Source organism: Balaenoptera acutorostrata, chromosome 3, assembly GCF_949987535.1.
Source record: "Balaenoptera acutorostrata chromosome 3, mBalAcu1.1, whole genome shotgun sequence".
Taxonomy (NCBI): domain Eukaryota; kingdom Metazoa; phylum Chordata; class Mammalia; order Artiodactyla; family Balaenopteridae; genus Balaenoptera; species Balaenoptera acutorostrata.
The window spans coordinates 96224981-96252510 of record NC_080066.1 but is presented as its reverse complement, the minus strand read 5'-3'; the positions used below and the strand labels follow the sequence as shown (position 1 = coordinate 96252510).

The window sequence follows — 27530 nt, the reverse complement described above, 5'->3', positions numbered from 1 at the left end:
GGAAGACCGCTGGAGGGTGGTACTTGACTTAAAAAATACTAAAATTATCTGCCAATTAAATAATTTAATCTCCATTTAATATTGCATTCTGAGAGTAAGCTCCCTCTGCCTAAAGAAATAATTATAACCTTTTATCTACCACAAGGTAGAAAATCTGATGACTGGTTAAAACACTCCATGCTTGAATACTACATTATAGTATCAATACATTGTAGTGCACAGTAATCTTCAGGACTTTATGGAAAGCTGTAAAGTTTTTGAACTTTTGAAAGCACTGCTGTCCTAAATTTTTGCAAAGTTAGATTTGGTCCTTGTTGCTTCCCCAAATATTCGATCATTCAAGTTTCCTTTTTTTTTAGGGCACAAAATAGCATGGGTTCAGGAATCACACTCAAATTTGAGCATTTGCTTTCTCTTCTGTTCCCCCTCTCAGCATTTACTGGCTGTATTACATGGTGCAAACTACTTATTGTGTTCTACGCCTCGGTTTTTTTATCTTCATAATGAGGACAAAAAGACTTCCTACCGGGACTTCCCTGGTGGCGCAGTGGTTAAGAATCCGCCTGCCAATGTAGAGGACATGGGTTCAAACCCTGGTCCAGGAAGATCCCACATGCCGCGGAGCAACTAAGCCCGTGGGCCACAACTACTGAGCCTGCGCTCTAGAGCCCACGAGGCACAACTACTGAGCCCGCGCGCCTAGATCCCGTGCTCCACAACAAGAGAAGCCACTGCAGTGAGAAGCCCGTGCACCACAACGAAGAGTAGCCCCCGCTCGCCACAACTAGAGAAAGCCCGCGCGCAGCAACGAAGACCCAATACAGCCATAAATAAATAAATTTATTTAAAAAAAAGACTTCCTACCTTATAAGTTATTGGAATTAAAAGAATTGATATATATATAAATACATAGCACAATGCCAGATACACAAGAGACATTTGGTAAACATTAGATATTATTTATAATTTATTTTTTTAAATGACTGCTTATTGACTTGTGATGGCATAGTTCTGTATATTGATTGTGGTGATAGTGAAATGAAGCTACAGATGTGATAAAATTGCATAGAACAACACACACACAAATGAGTGCATATATACCTGGAGAAATCTGAATAAGCTCTGTGGATTGTATCCATGTCAGTTTTCTGATATTGATACTGTATTATAGTTATGTAAAACGTTAACATTGGGGGAGACTGGATGAAGAATTCACGGGCCCTCTCTACATTTCTTTGAAATTTTCTATGAATCTAGAATTATTTCAAAATAAGTATTTTTAAAATTACTGCTTGTTGAAAATTGGGTTTCTAAATTATGTAAACATCTTTCTAATGATCTCCTAGGACATTTCTTTTTTTAATAAATATAAGTTTATTTATTTATTTATTTTTGGCTGTGTTGGGTCTTCATTGCTGCGTGTGGACTTTCTCTAGTTGCAGTGAGTGGGGGCTACTCTTCATTGTGGTACATGGACTTCTCATTGCGGTGGCTTCTGTTGTTGCAGAGCATCTGCTCTAGGCACATGGGCTTCAGTAGTTGTGGCACGCAGGCTCAGTAGTTGTGGCTTGTGGGCTCTAGAGTGCAGGTTTAGTAGTTGTGGCGCACGGGCTTAGTTGCTCTGCAGCATATGGGATCTTCCCGGACCAGGGATCAAACCCATGTCCCCTGCACTGGCAGGTGGATTCTTGACCACTGCGCCACCAGGGAAGTCCCCCTAGGACATTTCTATGATTATTGTTTCTAAATATTTGTATTGTGCTAAGAGGTGTTTCTTATTGCTCTTCTATTAGGAGGAATTGAGACTGGATCCATCACAGAGATGTTTGGAGAATTCCGAACTGGGAAGACCCAGATCTGTCATACGTTGGCTGTAACATGCCAGGTGAGATGTTGGGGCTCTAACTAATCAGATCAGCAAGAATGTGTTGATTCCTGTTATTAGCAAGCATCTGTTAGCATGGACAAAAAATGCACTTTCTCTGTTTTCAAGAATGCTATAGCTAGGGGAACTTCCCGGGCCATCCAGTGGTTAAGACTCTGCGCTTCCACTGCAAGGTTCGATTCCTGGTTGGGGAACTAAGATCCTGCATGCCACGTGGCTTGACCAAAAAAGAAAAAAAAAAGAATACTATAGCTAGTTAGAAGATAGACTGCTACTGCAAAACTTCCACAGCGTAGAAACTTTCAGATTATTAATTTCATATACTTTCTTACCAACCATTAGGCCTCCCCTGGCTTCACCTGCCCTCTTCACTAGTTTATATTGTATGATTCATCATTAAATGATTCTTCATTAAAGTCATTCCTTTACAGATACCCTCAGATTTACATCCCCCATCTGAAGAGATGCCATTCCTAGATAAACCCTATCTGTCTTTTCAGTGCCTGTTCCCAAGTAGCTGATCATACTGGAGAAAAATCCTAACATAAAGGTGATTGGCGTCACTTTAAATTCAAGATGGCAGACTTTAAGTTAACATTCAATACTGCTTGGCAGACCTACTGAGTTTCTCCTCTGAAAAAGGTTGAATTCAGGCAAACTTCTTCCCACTCAGTAGGACAGTTATCTCATACTTTGTTCTTTCTTCTCAAACCTTCATGCTTCTCTTCAGCCTTCACTCTTAGCCAAATGACCTAACCTGTTCTTCACATCAAAACGATAAAACCCACCTACCTTTTTTTAAAAATTGATTTTATGAAGTATAGTTGATTTATAATGTTTTGTTAATTTCTGCTGTATAGCAAAGTGATTCAATTATACTAATATATACATTCTTTTTCATATTCTTTTCCATTATGGCTTATCACAGGATATCCTTTTTTAAATATTTATTTATTTATTTATTATTCATTTTTATTTTCTTTTTCTTTTTGGCTGTGTCGGGTCTTAGTTGCGGCACATGGGATCTCTTCATTGAAGCATGCGGGATCTTTCGTTGCGGTGCGCGGGCTTCTCTCTAATTGTGCGTGGGCTCCAGGGCGCACATGGGTTCTGTAATTTGCGGCACATGGGCTATCTCATTGAGGCACACTAGCTCAGTAGTGTGGCAGGCGGGCTTAGTTGCCCCGCGGCATGTGGGATCTTAGATCCCTGACCAAGGATCGAACCCATGTCCCCTTCATTGGAAGGTGGATTCTTTACCACTGGACCACCAGGGAAGTCCCTATCACAGGGTACTGAATGTAGTTCCCTGTGCTATACAATAGGACCTTGTTGTTTATCCATTCTATATATAATAGTTCGCATCTGCTAATCCTAAACTCCCAATCCATCTCCCCCCGCCATCCCTCCATCGCCCCCCACCTCCAGCAACCAGAAGTTGCTTCTCTATGACTGAGTCTATTTCTGTTTCGTAGATAGGTTCATTTGTGTCATATTTTAGGTTCTACGTGTAAGTGATACCATATAGTATGTCTTTCTCTTTCTGACTTATTTCACTTAGTGTGATAATCTCCAGGTCCATCCATGTTGCTGCAGATGACAATAAAAAATACCCCTCAGCCCAACAATGTATTACTTTGGTAAACTCTAAAAAGGATTTCAGAGAGAGAGACGGTTTTATGGAAAGATGAGTTCAAAATTAGAGATGGTGGTTTGAGGTGTTTTGAACAAAATGGCATTACAGATCTTCCTTGACATACGATGGGGTAACATCCTGATAAACCCATCGTAAGTTGAAAGTCATGGGTCACAAATGCATTTAATACACCTAACCTACTGAACATTGTAACTTAGCCCAGCCTACCTTAAACATGCTCAGAGCACTTACATTAGCCTACAGTTGGGCAAAATCATCTAATACAAAGCCTATTTTACAATAAAGTATTGAATATCTCATGTGTAGTTTATTGAATACTGTACTGAAAGTGAAAAACAGAATGGTTGTAAGTGTACCAGCTGTTTACCCTTCGGCTCAGGCAGCTGACTGAGCACAGCACACTGCTGCTGCCCAGCATCATGAAAGTATTGTACAGCATATCGCTAGCCTGGGAAAAGATGGAAATTCAAATTTTGAAGTATGGTTTGTACTGAATTTGTATCACTGTCGCACCATGGTAAAGTTGAAAGATTGTAAGTCGAGCCATAGTTAAGTTAGGGACTATCTGTATTTGAATCTAGATAGATTATACTCACTTCTCCCATGGGCAAACTTACTGATGGAGTTGGAGAATAACTGAAAGGAAATCTGCCTCCTTTTATCATTATGACAGAGGGGGCTTCCTAGTATCTTTCCATTCAGGGTGAGTTCTTATCATCTCAACAAAATAACCAGTCATTGTTGGAACTCATTTATAAATTTAAACATCAAATATAAATTGTTCTCTGTTGTGTATTTTTCCCTTATAAAACAAGTTATGAACTGTCCTTCATAATTCATTCTGTATTTAAAAAGCACTATATAAAAAATGTTTATTACATCATTGTAATGCAGTGCTATAGTTAAAGGTGGTATGTGCCATAAAAAAATATGGATTTTGTTAGGATCCTGTGTCTTGGGTAGGGTTCACATTTTAGTGAAACACATATATCTGCAGAGGCTAATATTATGAGACTGATTTTCTGAAGTTACCCAAGAAAATCTGTCTCCTCATTTTTTCATGTTACAGATATGCCCATCAGTCAATACTTCTGTCTTGAAGTGGTGAATGCCATTTCTTTCTTTCTTTCTTGCAATATTTATTTATTTATTTATTTATTTATTTAGGCTGTACCAGGTCTTAGTTGCGGCATGTGAACTCTTAGTTGCAGCATGCATGCAGGATCTAGTTCCCTGACCAGGGATCGCGCAGCTAGGCTCCTTCCATTGGGAGCGCGGAGTCTTACCCACTGGACCACTAGGGAAGTCCCGCCATTTCTTGAGATAGGAAAATATTTTGGTTCTTCATGAATAAAAGTTTATCTAATAGCTAGAGGCCCAACTTGATGGTCTCCTGTTTTTCTCATCATTTTCCTTTCTCACTTGTCATTTTAATTGTGTTTCTCTCCTCAGTTGCTCTACTGATCTTTTCATTGCAACCAAAATGTCACCATATGACAGTCACGTTAGGATTCCAGTATCAAGTAGACCTAAGCCATGTTGGCTCCATCTCATACATAACTCCTAGTAGAAAAAGAGTTAGGGGGATAGGAGAACTTTTAGGATAAGAGGGGAAGCAATGAGAAGAGGAAGAGTGGTATAGTAAGCTGTAGAAGCTATAGCTTATTGCCCAAAGCACCATTAGAAAATTGTTAGCTAAAGGGAAATAGGAGTGTTTAAAATAACACCCAGACATGGGTCATTTGACATGATATGTGACCTTTTTAAATAGAAATGATTTCCCCATGTTGTTTTGTGTTTTTTTAATCTTATTTTTTTTTAATTTATTTGTCATATTTATTTTATTTTTGGCTGCATTGGGTCTTCGTTGCTGCGCGCAGGCTTTCTCTAGCTGTGTTGAGCGGGGGCTACTCTTCGTTGCAGTGCGCAGGCTTCTCATTGCGGTGGCTTCTCTTGTTCTGGAGCACGGGCTCTAGGCGTGGGCTTCAGTAGTTGTGGCTCGCAGGCTCTAGAGCGCAGGCTCAGTAGTTGTGGCCCATGGGCTTAGCTGCTCCGTGGCATGTGGGATCTTCCCAGACCAGGGCTTGAACCTGTGTCCCCTGCGTTGGCAGCCGGATTCTTAACCACTGCACCACCAGGGGAGCCACCCCCCACCCCATGTTGTTTTGACAGGGATTCATGTGGAATAAATATTTAAAGTACATTATACAATATAGTTGCCATGGCAACTCAGCCTATCACGCTGATGCTCTTAAGTTGTACAAACAGACTCCTATATTGGAAATGTTTATTAAGTTGTCAGATAATGCCTATTAATAAACTGAAGCAAAATTCTAAAATAAACATATCCTCTCTATAAAAATAACTGAACATTCACAGTTGGCTGAATAACTATGGATCTTTGATATTTTTTTCAGAGAAAAACAATTCTAATTCATTAATAATAGAAAGGATTACATGTCACCAGCCTAAGAGCTGGAACCAGAGGTATAGAGAGGATGTTAGATTACTATTTAAATCTAAACATTATCACCTCACATTTTTTCAGGTTTTCTCAACTAAATGAAGCGAAACCCCACTATGTATTAGATCTCTGTCTAATAGTGAAGTTATATAAAGTTGGGAGCCATACTTAGGTTACAAAAATGAATAGCCCATGCTTGTTCAAAGTTCTAGAATAATTTTAAAATTCTGAGAAGACAGTTTAACATAAGTACCAATTTTAAATGCACATGCCCTTGACAGAAAATGTCTTACAGAACTTTTCACATATAGTCAAGAATAAATGTGTAAAGAATTTACACCATAGCATTATAAAATGGTGAAAGTTCAAAACTTGCATCACTACAAAATAGGAAGAAGAGTTAAATTATGGTACTAAACAGGTATTAAAAATAGCTACTTTGGTGGTGTCCCAGCCCAATAACACAAGATGGCTGAAGTGGCACTGGGAGGGTGAGGTGGAGGAGACGAAATGCACTGGGGTGCAGAGCATATAGTCCATCCCCTTGTGACTGGCCCAGCAATACCCTGGGACCATGTCCACTTCTCTGCTGTCAGTCGGCCTACCAATGCCATGCCCAGCCACTCATGGCCTCCCTTCTGCCCAAGGAGGTCTATTAAGCTGGAAAAGAACTCCCTCTCATGCTAGCACTAAAGATACAAGAAAGTGAGAGAAGGGAGAACTTCATTCATCTTAATTCCTGGGGACTTAGCCCCCTGAATGTGAAGATTTTCTCCTCCCCCCAAACTGAGGCAGCTTCTGCTGTCTGTCCTCTTGGCCAGTGGTTTTAAACATTTCCTCTATCAAGACCCTCTTTTGCTATATACATATCCTTTGCTCCTTTCATGGATTCCTAAGATTTGAAAGATTTTTATCTGCCAACCTGCATAATGATAATGTAATCATTTCCCCCTTTCCAAATTAACAAAGCCTTCTGTAATTGAGTATATGCTAAAATCAGTGCCCTAAGAGGTGGAGGATATCATAAGTCTTCCAAGTACATTCTGTATGTCAGGCACTGTGCTAAGCAGTTTACATGAATTATCTAATCTTCAAAACAGTGCCATAGGGAGATTTTATCTACATTTTACAGAAAATGTAGAAACTGAGAATTAATATTCTCAGGTTCACGTAGCAAGTGGCAGAATCACATATAAAAAGTGTTTGTATGAAAATGTATAGAAAGTGATCTGGAAGAGGACTCCTGTGGGAGATGGGAGTGATCAAGAAGAACTTTCAATTTTTTACTTTTTTCTATATTGTTTGAATTTTTAATACAAGCATGTAGTACTTTTGTGATTTTGAAAAAATACATTTTCTCAGAAATAGGAAAAAATTTTGGCGCTACCAGGCACTTAATGTAAACTGTCCTGAGGGATTTTCCTCAGAATTTAAAGGTGTATTAGGCTCCCAAGTAGATTTCAAGGGTGGAAACTACACTTTAGCAGCATTCGCTTAAAATCTGTAGAACTCAGGGTGTCTGGCGTGGGATAGGTAGCCTGAAACAGATTTCCCTGAGGAGCTCATAAGACAGTTTTCATGGCATTCCTCCATTTTCTTTCCTTTTTTAAAACTCTTTGTATTCTTCCTTTTCTGCTTTTGTTCATTTTTAACATCTGTGTGTACAATTGGAGCAAACACCTTTTTATTCTTTCTTGCTCATACTGTAGATGTGCTAGGGATGCCCCTGGGGTGTTTCCAGTCTCCTTTAGCAACCCTAAGGAATGAACTCTGCTCAATAAAGTGAAGTGTAAGTGTGGTCTGCATATGCTAAAATTAATTGGGTATTGGATCAGGGTCTCTTACTTATTAAAGCTAAGTAAATGATCTTCCAAATGTTTGTTGTCTTGAGATAATTGATCGGTCGTGTGTTGGTATACAGTCATAGAATTTAAAAAAAAAATTAGAAGTTTTTATTTAAAAAAAAAAGAATTTTGTCACCTACTTTGGTCTATATTTCCAAGCACTCCAACTCTGGCTAGACTCTAGCCTCACATGTTATGGGACACAGTGAGCTTCATATCTGCTATTTCTATCAGAAGTATCAGAAGTGAATGCCTCCTCCCTACCTCTGATTGTCACTTTAAAGTGTTTTTTCCTTTTGCTTTATTGGGGGTGGGAGGAATTATAGACCCATCATGAGGAAGTTGGTCAGTTATATTAGAAGTACAGTGTCATTTCCACTGTTCTTTTTCTCTCTAGCTTCCCATTGACCGAGGTGGAGGTGAAGGAAAGGCCATGTACATTGACACCGAGGGTACCTTTAGGCCAGAACGGCTGCTAGCAGTGGCTGAGAGGTAGGTTACTGGATCAGATGAGAGAAATATGGCTCCATATGTCACTGTAGTGATTGCCAGGGTTAGTCTGGCTGAAGGGTGTCTCTTCTTCTCTCTTATTGCTCTGTATCCCAAAGTCATATGTGTGTTTCAAAAGAATAACCTTCCTTAGAGAAAAACATGCTTCTTTAGTCAAAAATCTATGAGTTGCTGTCAGACTGGATAAAAAACAAGATCCAACTATATGCTGCCTTCCAGAGAACCACTTAGATTCAAAGACACAAATAGGTTGAAACTAAAAGGATGGAAAAAAGATATTGCATGCAAACAGTAACCATAAGAGGGCTGGAGTGGCTGTACTAATATCAGACAAAATAGACTTTAAGACAAAAAAAAAAAATCAGAGGCAAAGAGGAACGTTTTAGAACTAAAGGTCAGTTCATCAGGAAGATATAACAAATGTAAACATATATAGACCTAATAGAGCCCCAAGATATGTGAAACACAAATTGATATAATTGAAGGGTGAAATAGACAATTCAAGCATAATCACTGGGGACTAATGCCTCACTTTCAATAATGGATAGAACATTTATCAGATGCCCTGATAAAAAGCATCTACAAAAAACCTACAGCTAGCATCATTTTAATGGTAAAAATCTGAATATTTTCTCTGTAAGATTGGAAATAAGGCAAGGATCTCCACTCTCACTACTTATGTTCCACATTGTACTGTAGATCCTAGCCAGTGCAGTCAGGCAAGAAAATGAAATAAAAGGCATCCAGATTGGAATGGAAGATGTAAACTATCTTTATTCACCAATGATATGATACTGTATGTAGAGAATCCTTAGGAAACTACACACAAAAAACTGCTAGAACTAAATTAGTTTGTTGCAGGATGCAATCTCAATATGAAAAATCTATTGTACTTCTGTATACTATAAATGAACAATTCAAGAATTAAGAAAATAATTCCATTCACAGTAGTGTCAAAAAGAATAAAATATTTAGTAATAAACTTAACAGAAGTTCAAGACTTGTACACTAGGGACTTCCCTGGTGGTCCAGTGGGTAAGACCCCGTGCTCCCAGTGCAGGGGGCCTGGGTTCGATCCCTGGTCGGGGAACTAGATCTTGCATGCCGCAACTAAGACCTGGAATAGCCAAAATAAATATTTTTTTAAAAAAAAAAAGGACTAGTACACTGAAAACTAACATTGCTGAGAGAAATTGAAGATCTGCATAGAGAAACACTCCACATTCATGGATTGGAAGATGCAATATTATTAAAATGGTAAGGGAGTTCCCTGGTTGCCTAGTGGTTAGGATTCTGGGCTTTCACTGCTGTAGCCCAGGTTCAATCCCTGGTCGGGGAACTGAGATCCTGCAAGCCGAGGTGCGGCAAAAAAAAAAAAAAAAACCACCCTCAAATTGATCTATAAGTTCAACACAATGCCTATTGAAATTCACCAAGACTTTTTGCTGAAATTGACAAGGTGATTATAAATTAATATGGAAATGTCAAGGACCCAGAATAGCCAAAACATTCTTGGGAGGAAAAAAAGAACAAAATTGGAGGTCTCAGTCTTCCCAATTTTAAAACTTACTATAAACAACAGTAATCAAGACAGTGTGGTGCTGCCATAAGGATAGACATATGGATCAATGGAACAGAATTAAGTGTTCAGAAATAAACTGTTTCGGGACTTCCCTGGTGGCACAGTGGTTGAGAATCTGACTGCCAGTGCAGGGGACACGGGTTCGATCCCTGGTCCGGGAAGATCCCACATGCCACGGAGCAACTAAGCCCATGCACCACAACCACTGAGCCTGCGCTCTAGAGCCCGTGAGCCACAACTACTGAAGCCCACGCACCTAGAGCGTGTGCTCCACAACAAGAGAAGCCACCGCAATGAGAAGCCAGCGCACCACAACGAAGAGTAGCCCCCGCTCACTGCAACTAGAGAAAGCCCGTGTTCAGCAATGAAGACCCAACACAGCCAAATAAATAAATACATTTGTAAGAAAAAAAGAAACTCTTTCACTTATAGTCACTTGATTTTTGACAAAGGTGAAAGACAATTTAGTGGAGGAAATAATAGTCTTTTTAATAAATGGTGCTAATGTAGTTGGATATCCACATGCAAAAAAGATAAATTTAGACCCTTACCTTACACTATACATGAAAGTTAACTAAAAATGGATACCATTCTGGTGATTCCTCAGAAAATTAAACGTAGAATTACAATATGATTCAGGAATTCCACCTCTGGGTATATACTCAAAAGAATTGAAAGCAGGGACTCAGATAGTTACACACCAGTATTCATGGCAGCCCTGTTCACAATAGTCAAAAGGTAGAAACAACCCAAGTATCCATCAACAGTTGAATGGATAAACTAAATGTCCTATATACATACAATGGAAAATTATTCTCAAAATGGAAGGAAATGCTCACAGTATGCTACAACATGGATGAACCTTGAAAACATTATGCTAAGTGAAATGAGCCAGTTGCAAAAGGACAAATGTATGATTCCTCCTGTATGAGGTACTTAGAGTCAAATTCATAAAGACAGAAAGTGGAATGGTGGTTGCTAGGGGCAGGGGTGAGGAGAATGGGGGGTTATTGTTTAATGGGTACAGAGTTTCAGTTTGGGATGGTGAAAATATTCTGGACATGGATGGTAGTGATGGTTGCCCAACAACGGGAGTGTACTAACTGCCATTGGACTGTACACTTTAAAAAGATTAAAATGGTAAATTTTATGTTATGTATATTTACTGTATATATATATATATATTTTTAAAGAATGATAGTCCTATATTTAGCTAAAATTATAAAACTTTTAGGAAAAAAACAGAAAATCTTTGTGACCTTGAAGTAGGCAAAGTTTTCTTAGATACAACACCAGAAAGCATAGTCTATGAAAGAAAAAAACGATAATACAGTCAGTTTTCATTTAATCAAAATTTGAAACTTCTGTGCTTCAAAGAGCACTATCAAGAAAATAAAAAGACAACCCAAAGAATGTGAGAAAATATTTGCAAATCATATATCTGATAAGGTTCTAGTATCAAGAATATATAAAGAACTCTCACAACCCAGCAGTAAGACACCCCAATTAAGAAATGGGCAAACGACTTGTATAGACATTTCTCCAAAGCAGATGTAAAATGGCCAATAAGCACATGAAGAGATGCTCAACATTATTAGTCAAGAGGAAATGCAAATTAAAACCACAGTGAGATACCACCACTAGGATGGCTGTAATGAAAAAGATAGTAACAAGTGTCAGGGAGGATGTGAAGAAACTGGAACCCTAATACATTGCTGGTGAGAATGTAAAATTGTGCAGTCACTTTGGAAGAAAACAATGTGGCAGTTAAACATAAATTTGTCGTATAGCCCAGCAATTTCACTCTGGTTATGTACCCAAGAGATATGAAAACATGTCCACACAGAGACTTGTTTGTGGGTGTTTATAGTATTGTTATAGTAGCCAAAACCTGGAAACAACCCAATTGTCCATCCACTGAATGAATAAAATCTGGTTGATCCATACAATAGACCACTATTCAACAATTAAAAGGAATGAAGTACTGATACTTGTTACAGCATGGATGACCCTCAAAAAACATGCTAAATGATAGAAGCTAGACATAAAAGACCACATATGATTCCATTTATATGAAATTTCCAGAAAGAAAATCTGTAGCGGGAATTCCCTGGCAGTCCAGTGGTTAGGACTTCGTGCTTCCACTGTAGGGGGCATGAGTTCGATCCCTGGTCGGGGAACTAAGATCCTGCATGCCACGAGGCAAGGCCCAAAAATAGAAAAAAAATCTAGAGAGACAGTAGATTTGTGGTTGCCTGGGACAGGGAGTAGAAACAGAAAGTAACTGCATATAGACTTGAGAAATCTTTCTGAGCAATGGAAATGTTCTAAAACTGAATTATGAAAGTCATTGAATTTTACACTTAAAACAGGTCAATTTTATGGTATATAAATTATTCCTCAGAAAAGCTGGTAAAGAATTTGTTCATTTTTCTACATCCCCTAATATAGCTTTCAAATAAACTCTCAAAATTGTTTTACTTAATTTTCCCTTGTCTAGGGTCAAATGTGATCATTTGACCCCTACCACACATTTTACTGAAACCTAGTGATTAAATGGAATTTAATTGCATGTTGAGATGTCAGATTCACATTGGAACCTGCCTGGCTAAGTTGAGGAGAATTTTCTTTTCTAATTCGTTTATAATTATAACCAAATTCTCTTTCCCAGTTTACAATTTGAGGAATCCAAGTCATCGAATATACACCATTGAGGCATAAAATTAGGTCGGAACAGTAATTGTAGCTCTTTGCTTCTGCTTACAAAATCCCTGTCAAGAAGAAAGAATTACTTTCTTGCAACCTGATCTTAGTTTTCTGAAGATGAGTATACTAAAATGTATCTTCCCTCCCCAAGTTGTTTTTGGTGTTCTACAGAGATCACACTTTTCATTTTTAAGTATGCTGTTTTATTAGTTGAAGAGTTCTTTGGGATAAAGTCATTAAGGTTTTGTCCAGTAATATAAATGGGTGTTCAGATAGGATATATGAGACGGTAGAATGTTGGCTATGAGGACTGGGACTTTGTTTTGATCACTTGCTGTATCCCCTAGCCCTCGAACAGAGCATTCAGTATTTGTTAGTGAATTAATACTTATTAATTAGAGCCATGTTTATGGCTGTTTTTGTCAACTGAAAGAAAAATGTTTAAATAGAAATTTCATTAATCATTTCAATCACTTCTGCCTATCAGGAAAAATTTTTATAACTGAATTTCTGTTTATGTACATTGCATTTAAATTTATATTTCTGAGAAAGTTACAGGACAGGGCCTCCTCAAGATAATTAATACCTAATTTCCTTTCACAAGAGAACAACCCTCACTGATTAAGTTTTGCCATGCCTATTGAAGAATATTAACCCACATTCAGGTGACTAGCTCAGGGGGTCTAAGACTAGTCCTCAGTATAGCTGCATTAGCATCACCTGAGAAATTGTTCGAAATGCAAATCCTCTGATTCCACTCCAGATCTATTGAATTAGAAACAATCAAGAGACTCTGAGGATAGGGTCCAGCAATCTGGTTTTGGTTTTTTGTTTTGTTTTTTTCTGGCCGTGATGCACGGCATGCCGATCTTAGTTCCCCAACCACGGATTGAACCCGTGCCCCCTGCAGTGGAAGTGCAGAGTCTTAACCACTGGACCACCAGGGAGGTCCCCAGCAATCTGTTTTAACAAGCTCTCCATGTGATTGGGATGCTTGCTAAAGTTTGAGAACCATGGCCACAATTGCTAGCTACAGTGTCCCTACCTTTTTTGAATGTTCTTTTAAATACCATGAAAGAGAGAATGCCAGAACCCCCTTGAGGCAATACAGCTGTTTTTCAAACTTGTATGTTAAGAATCACCTGAGGGCGCTTCCCTGGTGGCACAGTGGTTAAGAATCCGCCTGCCAATTCAGGGGACACCGGTTCGAGCCCTGGTCCGGGAAGGTCCCACATGCCCCGTAGCAACCAAGCCCATGCGCCACAACTACTGAGCCTGCGCTCTAGAGCCCACGAGCCACAACTGCTGGAGCCCGTGCTCGGCAACAAGAGAAGCCACTGCAATGAGAAGCCTGCGCACCGCAGAGAAGAGTAACTCCCCACGCGCTGCAACTAGAGAAAGCCCGCACGCGGCAAGAAAGACCCAACGCAGCCAAAAAAAAAAAAAAAAACACCTCAAGTGATTTTTTTTTTTAATTTATTTTTTAAATTTTTGGCTGCATTCGGTCTTCGTTGCTGCACACGGGCTTTCTCTGGTTGCGGCGCGTGGGGGGCTACTCCTCTCTGCAGTGGCTTCTCTTGTTGCCGAGCACGGGCTCTAGGCACGCGGGCTTCAGCAGTTGTGGCTCGTGGGCTCAGTAGTTGCGGCACACGGGCTTAGTTGCTCCGTGGCATGTGGGGTTTTCCCGGACCAGGACTCGAACCGGTGTCCCCAGCATTGGCAGGCAGACTCTAAACCACTGGGCCACCAGGGAAGTCCTATTTGTTTTCTTTTTGAGAATAGCCATTCTGACAGGTGTGAGGTAATATAGCTCATTGTGGTTTTAATTTGCATTTCCCTTGTGATTAGTGATATTGAGCATCTTTTCATGTGCCAGGTGTTTGTTAAATATGCAAATTATCACAACTCTTCCCTGAACATTGTGATTCATTAAGTCTGGTTTAGACCTAGGAATTTAATTTTTTTAACAGAGTATTCTTATCCTGAGGAAGTTCTGGAAACACTAAGAGAAGTTGCTTATTTCCAACCAACTTTTTCCAAGTTGTGGGAATTGAAAGTTCTATGTGCTTCTTCAGGAATGTAAGCACAGAGATCCCAATAGTCGTCTTTGTGAACTCTGTTGAGAGAAAAGCCAGGATGACTCTGTTTTTCTAGTAAATCTTCCATATTCTGACAGCAAAAGGTAATCTCCGTTCCTGATAGTAGATTATATCAATGTTTCTTGAGGCAAGACTAGAAGACTTGTACAGTACAGTACTTAGGCCTCTTCAGTCTTTTTTTCTGTCTTATAGTCATGATTTAAATAAGGAAAATTTTCTCTCCTTATTCCCATTTGGTCAGGATCCCAAGGTAAAACTCTATCTTCACTTCATTTTCTTATCTCCATGCCCAGACTCAACAAATTCATCATCATCAATCCACTTAATACAAGAGCTAAACTTCCATTTCTGTTGATAATGGTGAAGAATAGCTGGTGAAATGTCCAGGAAAGTGCAAAGACTGCATGTGCCTAATATGATGAATCAATTCATCATAAGATGTGGAAAATTCAGTTGGCTAGAGTGGGATCTCCTGATATCGAGGTTCAGTTTATTGCAGTGTTATTTCAAGTGCTAGAACATTCTTTTGTTTTTCTATTCTTTTGGGTAGGAAAAATGAGAGGAAAACTATTTACTAAAGCTAAGTCTCAGAAAAATAGGTTTGACACAGTGTATGCTTTTGTAATGATCAGAATCTACATAGAATAGACTACTTTTAAAAGACTGATAAAATCTTAAGCATAGAAGTTTTTGGTTCTCAAGGAATTATAGCACACTGATTTTGTTTAAACAGATTATCTTTTGAACTGTTACATAAGGGAGTCAGTATTATACTTTTGGACTATAATGATTTTAGGTAACATTAATATGAAAATATTACTTGAGTTAAAGTGATGATATATAATTCTCTTTTGGTTTGGGTTATAGATAAAAGCTGTATTCAGCAACATTTATTCAGAATGTACTAGGTATAAAAAAAAAAGTGCTAGTTGGAAAGGCCTAGTCTTTTCCCTCAAGGAATTTGTTGTCTAGTCAAAGAATGGCAGGCAGCTCCTCACAAGTGCCATAGAAAAGCCTAAATCAAGTTTTCTGGAAGTGCAGAAGAGGGAGAATCACGTCTATTTGAGAGGTACAGGGAAGCTTTTATAAAAGTGCAGGTATTTAGTTGTCTTGATAGATGGATAAATCAAACTACCTTTGAAGAAATGGGGTCCCATTAGCATACATTTAATGAGAAGTTGTCTTACTTGGACCACCTTGAGTATTCATGTCTTAGGTAGCAGTTACAAAGGTGAGAAAATATAGATTTTTCTAAGAAAATAGGAAGTATTTTTAAATGCAAAGGGAAGAAAAATCATTATTGAGGTATAAGATGAATTAAGGTATCACTTATTTAACCATACTAGATACATGTCACATATTCTATAACTGTAACTAGTTACTAGCAAGAAAAAAGGGGAGAATAGATGAAATATACTTATTTCTCTTAAACCTCTTACAGTATTGAGTCCTTAGAAGGTTTTTGAGCTTAGAAGGTTTTATTCCTATACAACAGTTTATATATTTTTTTAATTGATCTTTGAGTGATCATTGTTTTTGTTTCAGTCCTAATTCTGTCATGCTGCCCTTTGTTTTTCCAGGAGACCATTGTTTCCTTATATTTGGAAATTTCTCATTCTAGTTCAGGAGTCCTCAAAGAATAGATTTGATTTATTCTGAAGTCCTGCCAGGTAGATCTACTCTAAAGCAGTTGCTGCCATCTCTTTATAGTTTCCCTGGGCTTCCTAATAGAAAGGGAATTATATTCTTTAGCCTTCTTACTATCATTTCTTACCTACCCATCCAGGTAATTTCGTTGTTAGAGATGAATTTCTCATCTGCCTTAGTTCTGTGTGCAGCCTCAAAATGTTCTTTCTTCTAGATATGGCCTCTCTGGCAGTGATGTCCTGGATAATGTAGCATATGCTCGAGGGTTCAACACAGACCACCAGACCCAGCTCCTTTATCAAGCATCAGCCATGATGGTAGAGTCCAGGTATGTGGGCAATAGAAGATACTGAATATGTTCCCAGAGCCCTTACCCTGAATCTTGTACAGGCTATGGCCAATTAGATATGGGGAGATTTAAGTTTTAGTTCCTATTTTGCTACTCTTGCTTTGTCGTTTAGGTCAAGTCACTTTTAAAATATGAAGCTATAATCCACCTGAACTTGTTGGAATTTTTTACTTTGTTATAGGGTTATTCAGATATGGATGCTGTATAAATAAATAATATATAACTATAAATATAAAATTTCAGGGTAGTGGGAAAGAGCAGAATCTGACATGGGCTAGAAACAGGCTTCAGAGAATCCGTGTTCCCTGCAGGTATGCACTGCTAATTGTAGACAGTGCCACCGCCCTCTACAGAACAGACTATTCGGGTCGAGGTGAGCTTTCAGCCAGGCAGATGCACTTGGCCAGGTTTCTGCGGATGCTTCTGCGACTTGCTGATGAGGTAAGTTGTGGGGTAGGGACAGAGAATGCCTACTTTCAGGGGCCATGAATTCTAGTAGCCTTGCTGGGGGGCCAGGATACCAGGGCCTGGTATCATCAAGATATCAGTTAGATATAGAGACTTTAATCATTCATTGCTTTGTGGGGGATAGGAGTGGCAGCGGTAAGTCTCTTGGAATGTCTGACCACAAAAAAATGACATTTATCCTTTCCCTGTCAGTTTGGTGTAGCCGTGGTAATCACCAACCAGGTGGTGGCCCAAGTGGATGGAGCGGCCATGTTTGCTGCAGATCCTAAAAAACCTATTGGAGGAAATATCATTGCTCATGCCTCAACAACAAGGTAAAGTGATGGGAGAGATGGCTTCATCATGGAGTGTCATATTAACTGTGCAATAGACATGAAGATAACATTTCCATTTGAACCTCGTTAACTGCTGCTGTTGTGTAACTAGACACAGGAGCCCTTGCTTAACCTAACTGTCATGCTCTGGTTAGAACAGGTGTTTGTTTTAGTTCATAAAGGAATTAAAAGCTCTCATGTGGAAGAATAAATATGAGCAACTGATGTCTCTCATTATTTTTATAAAGGTTTCAATATGGGAAATCCACTGCGGGGTAGGGGGTGAGCAGAAATGCATTCCTCTGGATTGGAAGTGCCCTTAAGGCAGCGGTCCCCAACCTTTTTGGCACCAGGGACCAGTTTTGTGGAAGACGATTTTTCCACAGACAGGGGTGGGGGTAGTGGGGGGGGTGGCCAGGATGGATGGTTCAGGCGGTAATGCAAGCGATGGGGAGCAGCAGATGAAGCTTCGCTCACTCGCCCTCTGCTCACCTCCTGCTGTGCGGCCCAGTTCCTAACAGGCTGCGGACCGGTACTGGTCCACGGCCCGGGGGTTGGGGACCCCTGCCCTAAGGAATACAAAAAGATCCCCAAAGTCCTTCTAGGAAGTATATATGTCTAAAAAATTTTTAGACCTACCATAAATAGTCAGGGATCGAATTTTTTAATTATAATAACTTTGGTGCTTTGGTCTGTGTCTTTGTCCCAGACTGTACCTGAGAAAAGGAAGAGGGGAAACCAGAATCTGCAAAATCTATGACTCTCCTTGTCTTCCTGAAGCTGAAGCTATGTTTGCCATCAATGCGGATGGAGTAGGAGATGCCAAGGACTGAATCGTTTTTTTTCCTGTGATAAACCTTAAGTGCTGCAGTCTAATGGAGAGGACTGCTCCCTGGGTTCTTCACAGGCCTCTTCCTGTTGTGACTGCCAGGAAAAGGCTTCCAGGAAAACAGCTATTATATCGGCTTTTCTTATGGTGTAAACACGAGACAGGTCAGTAGTCACAAGCTGATCTGAAATGTTTATTCCTTCTAGAGTATATTAATCTCTATGTGAATTCTTTGGTTTGGGGGTGTAGGTATGAAGTACCTTTGACATCATAGTGCCTTGGGGTTGACTCAGGACTAACTGCTATTGGCCAATCTTATGTCTCTAAGAACTAACTAAAACTGGAGAGACCTGACTTCTCTCGCTGTCTGAATAATGTTGGGGAAAAAAATGTCTGAGCTATGTGGCAAAGGGAGTGGGTCTCCTCACAGGTTTTTTTTTTCTCTGTCAGTCAGTCAAGTAAAACTCTTAAATCAGAAGCAGGTAAAGTTTGTGTGTCTGAGTTAGCTTATATAAGAATGTTTTTTTAGATAAGGGGTATTGAGTAGGCCTGCTGGGCTACCAGCCCTTCACCATCTACTCTTTTTTAATGCTAAGAGCAATTCAAGATAGTTCTGGAATCTTAAACATTTCAGAAGCTCTTCAAGTAAGTAGATTCAATGTGGGACTGCTAATAAAGTAGTTATTTGTAGTGAATGTGCTGTTTATAGGAGTTATTCTGGTACAAGCTGAATATTTCAGGATAGGGCCTTCATAATATAGTTTTGGCTCTGGGTAGGGTGATCAGTTTCTATTGCTTTAAAATTGAAAATTTAAAAGGGAAGTCCCACATTCAGATGATTCATTTTATACTCCTTTAACCTAATAGAAGATCTCACAAGATGGCTACACCATGGCTTTCCTGTGGCCTTTGTTTTTATTCTTTAAGAAGTTTTGTATTGTATAGGGCTGGTTCTTGCCCAGATTATTCTACTTCAGGGGTTTGAGATACTCCTTCCTCTTCAGACTTCTACTCAGGATGGGTTCTAACCAACTCCTCCAATTTCAAAGGGCCTCTCGGCTAGTATTAGGAGGAGAGGCAGTGCAACTCTGCTGTTGCCTGTGTTGATCCTACTATATATAGGGAGATAGGAAGACACAATTTAATGCAACTTTGTTTTAAAAAGTTCTGTTCCCTGACTTGATAGAACAGAGTACCTCCTAGGCCTTCTTTCATTTCTACATTACAGAACAAACCTGGGATGAAATAATAAAGCCACAGTAACAGATTCTGGAATGGAAGCTTGGTTCTTAAATAAAAGCACCTCCATCTTTTAGTCCTATAAAGTATTTCAGTGACCTTGACCTAAAAACTTGTCTCAATTTTTCTTGGAGGGAGGATTTTCTTTTCAGATGGGATTACGCTTTGTGCTATTGGGAACACCTGCTTAGTTGGACTAGGCCTTGTTAGGCTAAAAGTAAGCTCTTCTTGTGTTTTACATTTAACTAAAATTTTCTCTGGAAGTATTATTAACCAGAGAGCTTATTCTAAACTATGTGGTACTGTTTTTCTACTTGTCTGCAATAGCCTCATAGTAGAAAACAGCTATGGAAGTGTCAAGCAAGAATAAGGAGCTGATAACAAATAAACATAGAAAGGGGATTATAATCACGTCTAGTTAAATTTGGTTTATTTCAGGTTTGTACCAAAATATATTCCAGGCAACTCCTCAGATCATCATTTTCACAGTCTCATAAGCCTTATGCACTGCTGTTGTTCCAAAAGCTTCCAGGACTCTGGAAGTCAAGTGGTCCAGCCCCTCGGCCCAGGAATACAGTTACAATCCACACGATAGGTTGAGAAGAGGCAATACCCATGGACTCCCCGACCTTTTATCCTGGTAGGTTAGGGTGTGATTTTAGGACTATATACTTTGGTGTTGAATATTAATCAGTGAAAAAGATTAGAGAGTAGAAGTTCTATGTTTTGTGCCTATAGCTCTTTGGAGTTTCATCCACCTCACCAGCAGTTGGAAGACAGCCTTCAGTGCTCTACCCACACTGTACCCTAGGGCAGGTGTTATACTAGTCTTGATTTTTCAAGAATTCACTTTACGGAGAGAGTAACAGAAACCCAGGCCTCAAGTACTTCCCCAATTTCAGATTAGGTAACGGATTAGAATAAGTTAACCAGTAGACAATAAGAAGAAATTGGGGAATGGTGGCAGGTAGCAGTCAGACCTAGGAGTCAGGACACTCCCTTAACCAGTCTTGCTCAGTTGTTTCCTGATCTAAGCAGAATCTAAGAGAAAAAAGACTTGATTTTTTTCCCCCTCAAGTCATGAAGGCCATTGAAATGTGATTATTCTCCTAAAATTACTTCCAATTCTTCCAGGTCCTTCTGGAAAGCTGAATCCTAGGGAGACAAGAGAATAAGACTAGGACTCAAAATCTAAGCCAACATTTCCAAAACCATTGGTACCTGAGAATGGGCCCTTTGCTTCCTTGCTAAGCTGTTATCATAGTCTTTTTCCTACTTTCCCAGAAGAGCCTGGAACCTACGAAATCTGTCTCCTCCCCTAGGTGAGATGTATACGAAACAGCCCACATGCAAAAGGAGGAAATAAGACCTCAAGGGAAGATATTCTTTCCTGAAAAGGTCACATAATGACTCAGAGAAGGATCCCTGTGTTAGTAAAGGTCTTAAGTATTACCTCTTTAGTGACATTTGGCAGCTCCAGGGCCAACTTCATCCACTGTTTAGCTTCAGGGTTTTGCCCTAGTTCTCTGTAGCACTGAGAAGAGACAACAGTGAAAACCTGGGAGAAATGCCACCAGGAGACTAGAAGGGGATGAATATGTATGCCCTCAGGAGTTCCTAGAAATATCAACACACATACTTTCATCTATGTTGAAATAGGCAGGTGAGTTTACCTTGGAAATATATATCCTTCCTGCTTTGGAAAATCCTGGCTGTAGTTCTTCAGCCTGGAGAAGGGAGAACATATATCAGTAAGGTGTTCCAAAGTCCAAGTCAGGCTAAAGTTTATTAGAGAGTTCCAGTCCCCAACCTGGAGATTGATTCAGTGAATCTATATTTTTTATAAGCTTTTCTGATGGTTCTGATTTTCCCATAGAACAGGCACACATAAAACTGCCCTCTACTAGAAACCCCTTCCAATAATGTCCTTAGGAAAAATAAGGTCACCCTGGCCTTTCTGGCTGCTGTCCACCCTTCCCTTCCTTCCCCAATACCTTTAGGAAGCTCTGGAGGGCGTCCTGCACAGTGGCACCGAGAGGGCTTTCACACAAGGCTGTCGCAGTTTTTTTTTCTAGCCAGCTTAGGTGAGAGACCTGCCACCAAAAGATCAAGGTGTGACTAAAAACGTTAAGTATCTTTAGGAACATTGAATGTTCTGTACTGAAAGCAAACAGGGCCAAATAGGACTGGGTCTAATCACCACTAACGTGACCGCTTAGAGGAAATAACACATAAGCCAGACCAGGCTGAGGACCCTGCTCTTCCTTGCAAGGTGATCAGTGTCTCAGGACAGTTAGGTAGGGCCCTTATGTCAAGCCCTGAAATTTAGCTCACCTGGTAGCACCACCTGCCAAGGAGAAAGTATGCCATGGGGTTTTCTGGCTTGAGAGCAATGGCTTTGTCCACATGCTCCTGAGGGGAAAATATAAATATAAGCTAACATCAGATAGCAGAGTTACTAAGGGAACAGAGGCAAGTCACAGAGGCTGTAGGAACACCTTTGCAAGGAGCTAGGACGGAGCAGGGAATCTGGACCAGACCAGCACCAGGGAAGGAGAAGCCTTTCCTCACCTTGAAGCTAAAGCCACTCTGGATGCGCCTCTGGATGCCCTCATGCTCAGCCAGCTGACCACAAAGCACTGCATACCTAGGGGGAAGCAGCAGCAAGCTCAGGGACAAGGACTGAGTACCGTCCCTGCCAGTATTGGGATTCCCACCCATGGGCAATTGCACGGCCCCTGCATCCTTATCCAGAGATGAAAATATCATTTCCATCTGTACATAATTCCTCTTTTCACAGACTTGTGGTCCCAATTCATATTCTTTAGCAGATACAGTGGTAGGCTCACAGTTCTCCAAAGTACCCTAGGTACAAAAAAGGTGGGTCTTCCACAATAAAGCTCTCAATATTTAGGCAAGGTCTCAGTCCAAATTTCCCCTCGTAATGAGTATAGCCATAGCTATCATAAACACTTAAGCAGGTATCTAAAAATCAGCATCAAAGTATAAGAGACCTGAGTACACTGCTTTTTGTCTCCTGAGCAGACATTAAAGAAGAAGGTCTCATTAGCCTTGGAAGTATACAAGTATATCATTGGGAAGCTGTTTGGGAATGGGATTCTCTAGGAATTTCTAATGTTAGCTTGGGAACCAACAGAAGCAGAGGAAGAAAAGGCCTCCGATTTCAGCCCTCTCCTCTACATCCTCCCTCCCAGGAGAACAAAGGCAGCCAGCTTCCTATCTTCTGCCTTCAGAAACAAAGGTCTTATTACTCCCATCCCCTCTGCATTCTTTCTAGAAGCACAGTTGACAAATGAGTGTCTAAAGGCCCAAGTTGCTTTTTTGTGTACTCACTAAATACCTGGGGGTATTTGTATCGGATACTTCCAGAGGCTCATTTCCAGTTTAGTCCAAACAGCTGTTCCCCAGGAAAAGCTAAGAAAGTATGAGGTCAATTTCCATCCTTGGGACCCCAGGAGCCCCAAGAGAGCCCACAGGGAAACAGCACCTGTGACACCCACGAAACAGTGACCTGGCGTCTGAGAAGAGGCACTGCAGAGACAAAGTTTCAGCAACAGATGGAGAAACAGCCTCTCCCAGCTCACAATCTGAGGGCAGAGTTATGGGAAGCAAGGAGGTGGAAAAGGAACATTTTCACTAAAACTGAGGTGCTGGAACCACGCCCCCAGGACACAGGTTGGCCCTGACCCACACGGGTTGGCAGAACTTTGCCTCACATCAGACCACAAATAGGGCTGATGGTTTTGTAATATTAATGACTGCTGAACTTCCTGGGGGTGAGCTCACATCTACTTTTCCTCACGCGAGCCAAGCGAAGAAGCCAAAGTCCACCACCAGCCAGGGATCACAGCTAGGGGAATGGAGAGCTTGTATGGGAGAGGGGAACTGCCAATTTCCCAACCTCTCTGAGGAGCCAAGAACCCACAAGTTTTGTAGCCAGGGGTGACTAACAAAGCTACTCATTTCTCCAAGCTTCAACAGAAAGAAAATTGTACTATTCCCCCTTGCCTCATCCCCAAGGCACTTCCCAAAGCAAACTCCCCTGGGTCCCTAGCTTGGGGAAGGATGGGACATATGAAAATAAAGGCCAGAGCTCCCTCTCCTGGTGCCTCTGGCAAATGCCTCTTTGGCCACAGGGCAGAGAAACGAAAGGGCTCTCCTGCACTCTAACCCATGCTGGCTCTTCCTGGGACCCTGCGGGGTGTTATTACCACTGGTGACACTCAGCATTCTCATTCCCCTTCTCCAGAGCGGCCTCCGCTGCTTCTTTTCCTGTAAGACAGAGGTGATCCAGAGTTGACAAGGGCTCCCATGCACCCTTCCACGGGAAAGGCTGTGGGAAGAATGACTGCTCTAGCTCACCAACCCCCACCCAAACGGGACTTGTAAATACTTATGCACTTGAGCAGAATGAAGAGCTGCAAATAGCTTTTCAGGGATGACTTCTTCACCTTGCTCTCCCTATCCGTCATCAGCTGCCCCAGCTCCCTTATTTTTATAATACCCATCTGATATGCTTGAAGCATTTCAAATATAAAAGGACTCAAAAGCAATCAGAAACTGTCCCCAATAGACCGTTACCCTGGAGAGTTTTTGATTTGGGGTCTGGATAGGCTTCAGGGTGTCCATGAATCCCACTGAAGTTGTATATAATTTTAGGTATATGTGCATTTTATTGAGGAGAGGGTCCACAGCTTTGATCAAATTCTCTAGAGGGGGACTTGCCTGGTGGCGCAGTTGTTAAGAATCCGCTTGCCAATGCAGGGGACACGGGTTCGAGCCCTGGTCGGGGAACTAAGATCCCACATGCCTTGGAGCAACTAAGCCCGTGGGCCACAACTACTGAAGCCTGCGCACCTAGAGCCCGTGCACCACAACAAAGAGTAGCCCCCACTCGCCGCAACTAGAGAAAGCCTGCGTGCAGCAATGAAGACCCAGTGCAGCCAAACAAATAAACATTAAAAAAACAAACAAACCAAATTCTCAAGAGGATCCATGATCTAGGAACATTAATCATGTTCTAGGCCAGAACTCCTCACCAGAGCCAAATGGACTGGGATCTGACCAAAGATGAGTTTCATGTAGTTCTTCCCCAGGTTTTCCAGGCACCAAAACTAACAGAAAGCAAGGCCTAAACACATGTAGGCTCTTGACAAGGGTCCCCTAGAATGTCAAGGAGCTGGAGCCCTTCAGATGAGGACCATCACGCCTACACACTGGAGAAAAGAGAACACTGCAAAATGGGAAATCTGATTAGAACAGAGAGGGCTTCCATAAAAAAGAATGAAATAATGCCACCTGTAGCAACATGAACAGACCTAGAGATTATCATACTAAGTGAAGTAAGAGAAAGACAAATATCATATATCACTTATATGTGGAATGTAAAAAAATGATACAAATAAACTTATTTACAAAACAGAAACAGACTCATATAGGAAACAAACTGGTTACCAAAGGGGAAAGAAGAGGGGAGGGATAAATTTGGAATTTGAGACTAACAGATACAGACTACTACATATTAAATAAACAAGGACCTACTGTATAGCACAGGGAACTATATTCAATATCTTGTAATAAACTATAATGGAAAAGAATCTGAAAAGTATATATATGTATAACTGAATCACTTTGCTGTACATCTGAAACATTGTAAGTCAACTAACTATACTTTAATAAAATTTAAAAATAATAATTTAAAAAATTTTTTTAAATGGTGAGGGCTTGGAAGGGAAGACAGAACAAAAGTAATGGGTTAAGGTGATAGGCTGGCTATTCTGAAATGTTTCCTCATGTTTAAGTGATAGTAATCATGGTATAATTTTGTATATGCAACAAATACATTTAAAGAGAGCAGATGAGAACCCTACATTCCCCTATCCAAGCAGAAGAACCATATGGCTCCACCACTGAGGGACATTTTCTCTTAGGGGACTTCTCTCCGCCCCCTTCAAAGCACTATCTCACTAGGAAAATAACGGTGAAGAATGAGGCAACCAGTTCCCACTGCCTCCTGGTGGTCCAGCTTCTAGAGAAAGAACAAAATGAAGAACTTTAGGTCCAGCAAGGTTGGTCCTAAAAAGCTAGAATCCCAGAGCAGAGCCTTCAAAGATGCTGCATAGTCCTCTGACCTCCAGGAGGAACAGATTTGTCCAAGGTGCTGTGCTCAGGAAGCCAGACCAGACCAGTGCGGGCTTCGCAGCTCCTCTAATCACTGCCCCACCTCCACCTGTAGGGTTCATGTTGGCTGTTAGTGCTCAGAGATGATCAAAAGGGAAAGGAAAGGTGGCTGTTGCTACCAAGAGTGCAAAAATCAGCCCCAAAGGCTGATCAGAATCCTCACCTGAAATTTAAGAGGGGAAGCAGAAACTGTTTTGAAAAGAAAGAAGCAAACAGTAATTAAGCAAGCACCTTTTGTTACAACTTCCAGGGATTTTTTTGAAGATCTGTATCAAACATTCAACTCAATTGACCTTTCTATATTGGCAGAATTCTATAACTGTTTAGAATAATGATCTTGAGGTACTGTCACTCTACATTATCAAAGATTTAATGTTTGCAGGACTGTACTTATAAAAGTAGGAAAGCAGTTAACTTTGGATAACTGAACCACAAGATCTGGAAGTCCACTGACGGTGCCTGACTCAAAGGGTGTGTAGGTAGGCAGGACACATCACCTTCCCCATAAAACCAGTCTCTTTTTAAAGTCCCAGGTTTCTCAATGACCTCATGACAGAGAAGGACAAGCCTTGAACCTGGCACAAGTCAGATGCACCCTACACCCCCAGGTACAGATTTTGACAACAGAATTGCTAAGTAGACCCCAGGGACTTCTAACCTAGCAGTATTCTCCCAAACTGCTCCTTCTGGGCACTCACCAAACATACTCCACTCATTATATTCTTAAACACCTGCCCCACAGGCTCCATAACTGAAACCAGATTCCTAAGCAACAGCAAAAAAACCTCCTCAGATTAAGAAAGGTTGTGTCTTTTGTAGTTGAGGAATGAGAACAGAGAACTGTGCTAATATGATACAACAATTGACCTTGAACAACGTGGGGGTTCGGGGCACCAGCCTTCTGCCCAGTCAGAAATCCACATGTAATTTATAATTGGGTCCAACCAACTGTGGATTGTGGATTGAAAAAAAATCCGCATATAAGTGGACGTGTGCTGCTCAAACCGCTGTTGTTCAAGGTTCAACTGTACTCCTAAAGTCGTGTATACCCATGTGACTCAAGCACCATGCCATGCAGAGAAGCAGAGGTTGCTCTCTGTCTCCAGGAGGAAGCAGGGGTCTCTGGGAGCCAGTCTGTCCCTAGTGAGTAGTTGAGCCCCAGCTGTATCGACAGCCTGCGTCTTGGTGGTTCCCCTGGCCCCAAGCTGATGGGCTGGCTCCACCCTCAGAGTCAGTCAGTGGCCTTCCCACTAGGAACCTGTCAGCACTTACCACTTAGGGCATAGGACCTCTTCTCACTTGCCTCCTCAGCAAGCTCACACATGTCACTGTAGGCGCGGGCCAGGCGCCAGAGAAAGTCCTGCTGGCTTCCATGCTGCAAACCAAACAGAGGGATGAGGCCCCCTTCTCTCAGCTGCAGAGAACTGGGGCTCGACCTTCTCCCCACACCCTACCTTTGAGTGTGTTATAAACACTGACATCAGGCCACCTCACGTGACCTCTCACCTGCAGTTAGCTGATGACATTATCTCTAGTCAATAGATTGCACAACCCACAGAGTGAGGGCATTCTGGCCTTCTAACACTGTGAGGAAGAAAGGTCAATTCCAACATGTAATGAGGCACAACAGAGAAGTCTTGCTAACAATGAAAAATTGTGAAAATGCCCAAGAAAAGGGAAATTCTAACTTTGGGGGCATTTATAGCCAGGTGAGCATAAGTTCTGGCAATGAACCT

At 40.9% G+C, this 27530-nt stretch overlaps 2 protein-coding genes across 7 annotated transcripts in view; one reads left to right on the top strand and one right to left on the bottom strand.

Annotated features, from left to right (window-relative positions):
- RAD51 (RAD51 recombinase) overlaps window positions 1–20009 on the top strand; it is a 36606-nt gene extending 16597 nt beyond the window's left edge. For both annotated transcript variants that reach the window (XM_057543549.1, XM_007180402.3), the window contains exons 5-10: window positions 1794–1885; window positions 8248–8342; window positions 16609–16722; window positions 17055–17184; window positions 17404–17525; window positions 18235–20009. In XM_057543549.1, coding sequence (XP_057399532.1) covers window positions 1794–1885; window positions 8248–8342; window positions 16609–16722; window positions 17055–17184; window positions 17404–17525; window positions 18235–18358 — 677 coding nt within the window. In that variant the 3' untranslated portion in view covers window positions 18359–20009. The remainder of the gene's footprint in view (window positions 1–1793; window positions 1886–8247; window positions 8343–16608; window positions 16723–17054; window positions 17185–17403; window positions 17526–18234) is intronic.
- Window positions 9171–27530, bottom strand: part of RMDN3 (regulator of microtubule dynamics 3) — a 41718-nt gene continuing 23358 nt past the window's right edge. For 4 of the 5 annotated variants that reach the window (XM_007180398.3, XM_007180399.2, XM_057543545.1 and 1 more), the window contains exons 6-13: window positions 27067–27169; window positions 23826–23886; window positions 22165–22240; window positions 21928–22005; window positions 21588–21686; window positions 21267–21320; window positions 21047–21127; window positions 20002–20748 (exon numbers count right to left, since the gene is read on the bottom strand). In XM_007180398.3, coding sequence (XP_007180460.1) covers window positions 20695–20748; window positions 21047–21127; window positions 21267–21320; window positions 21588–21686; window positions 21928–22005; window positions 22165–22240; window positions 23826–23886; window positions 27067–27169 — 606 coding nt within the window. In that variant the 3' untranslated portion in view covers window positions 20002–20694. Of the gene's footprint in view, window positions 9478–20001; window positions 20749–21046; window positions 21128–21266; window positions 21321–21587; window positions 21687–21927; window positions 22006–22164; window positions 22241–23825; window positions 23887–27066; window positions 27170–27530 lie in introns of those variants that run through there. The other variant, XM_057543544.1, reaches the window with a different exon arrangement.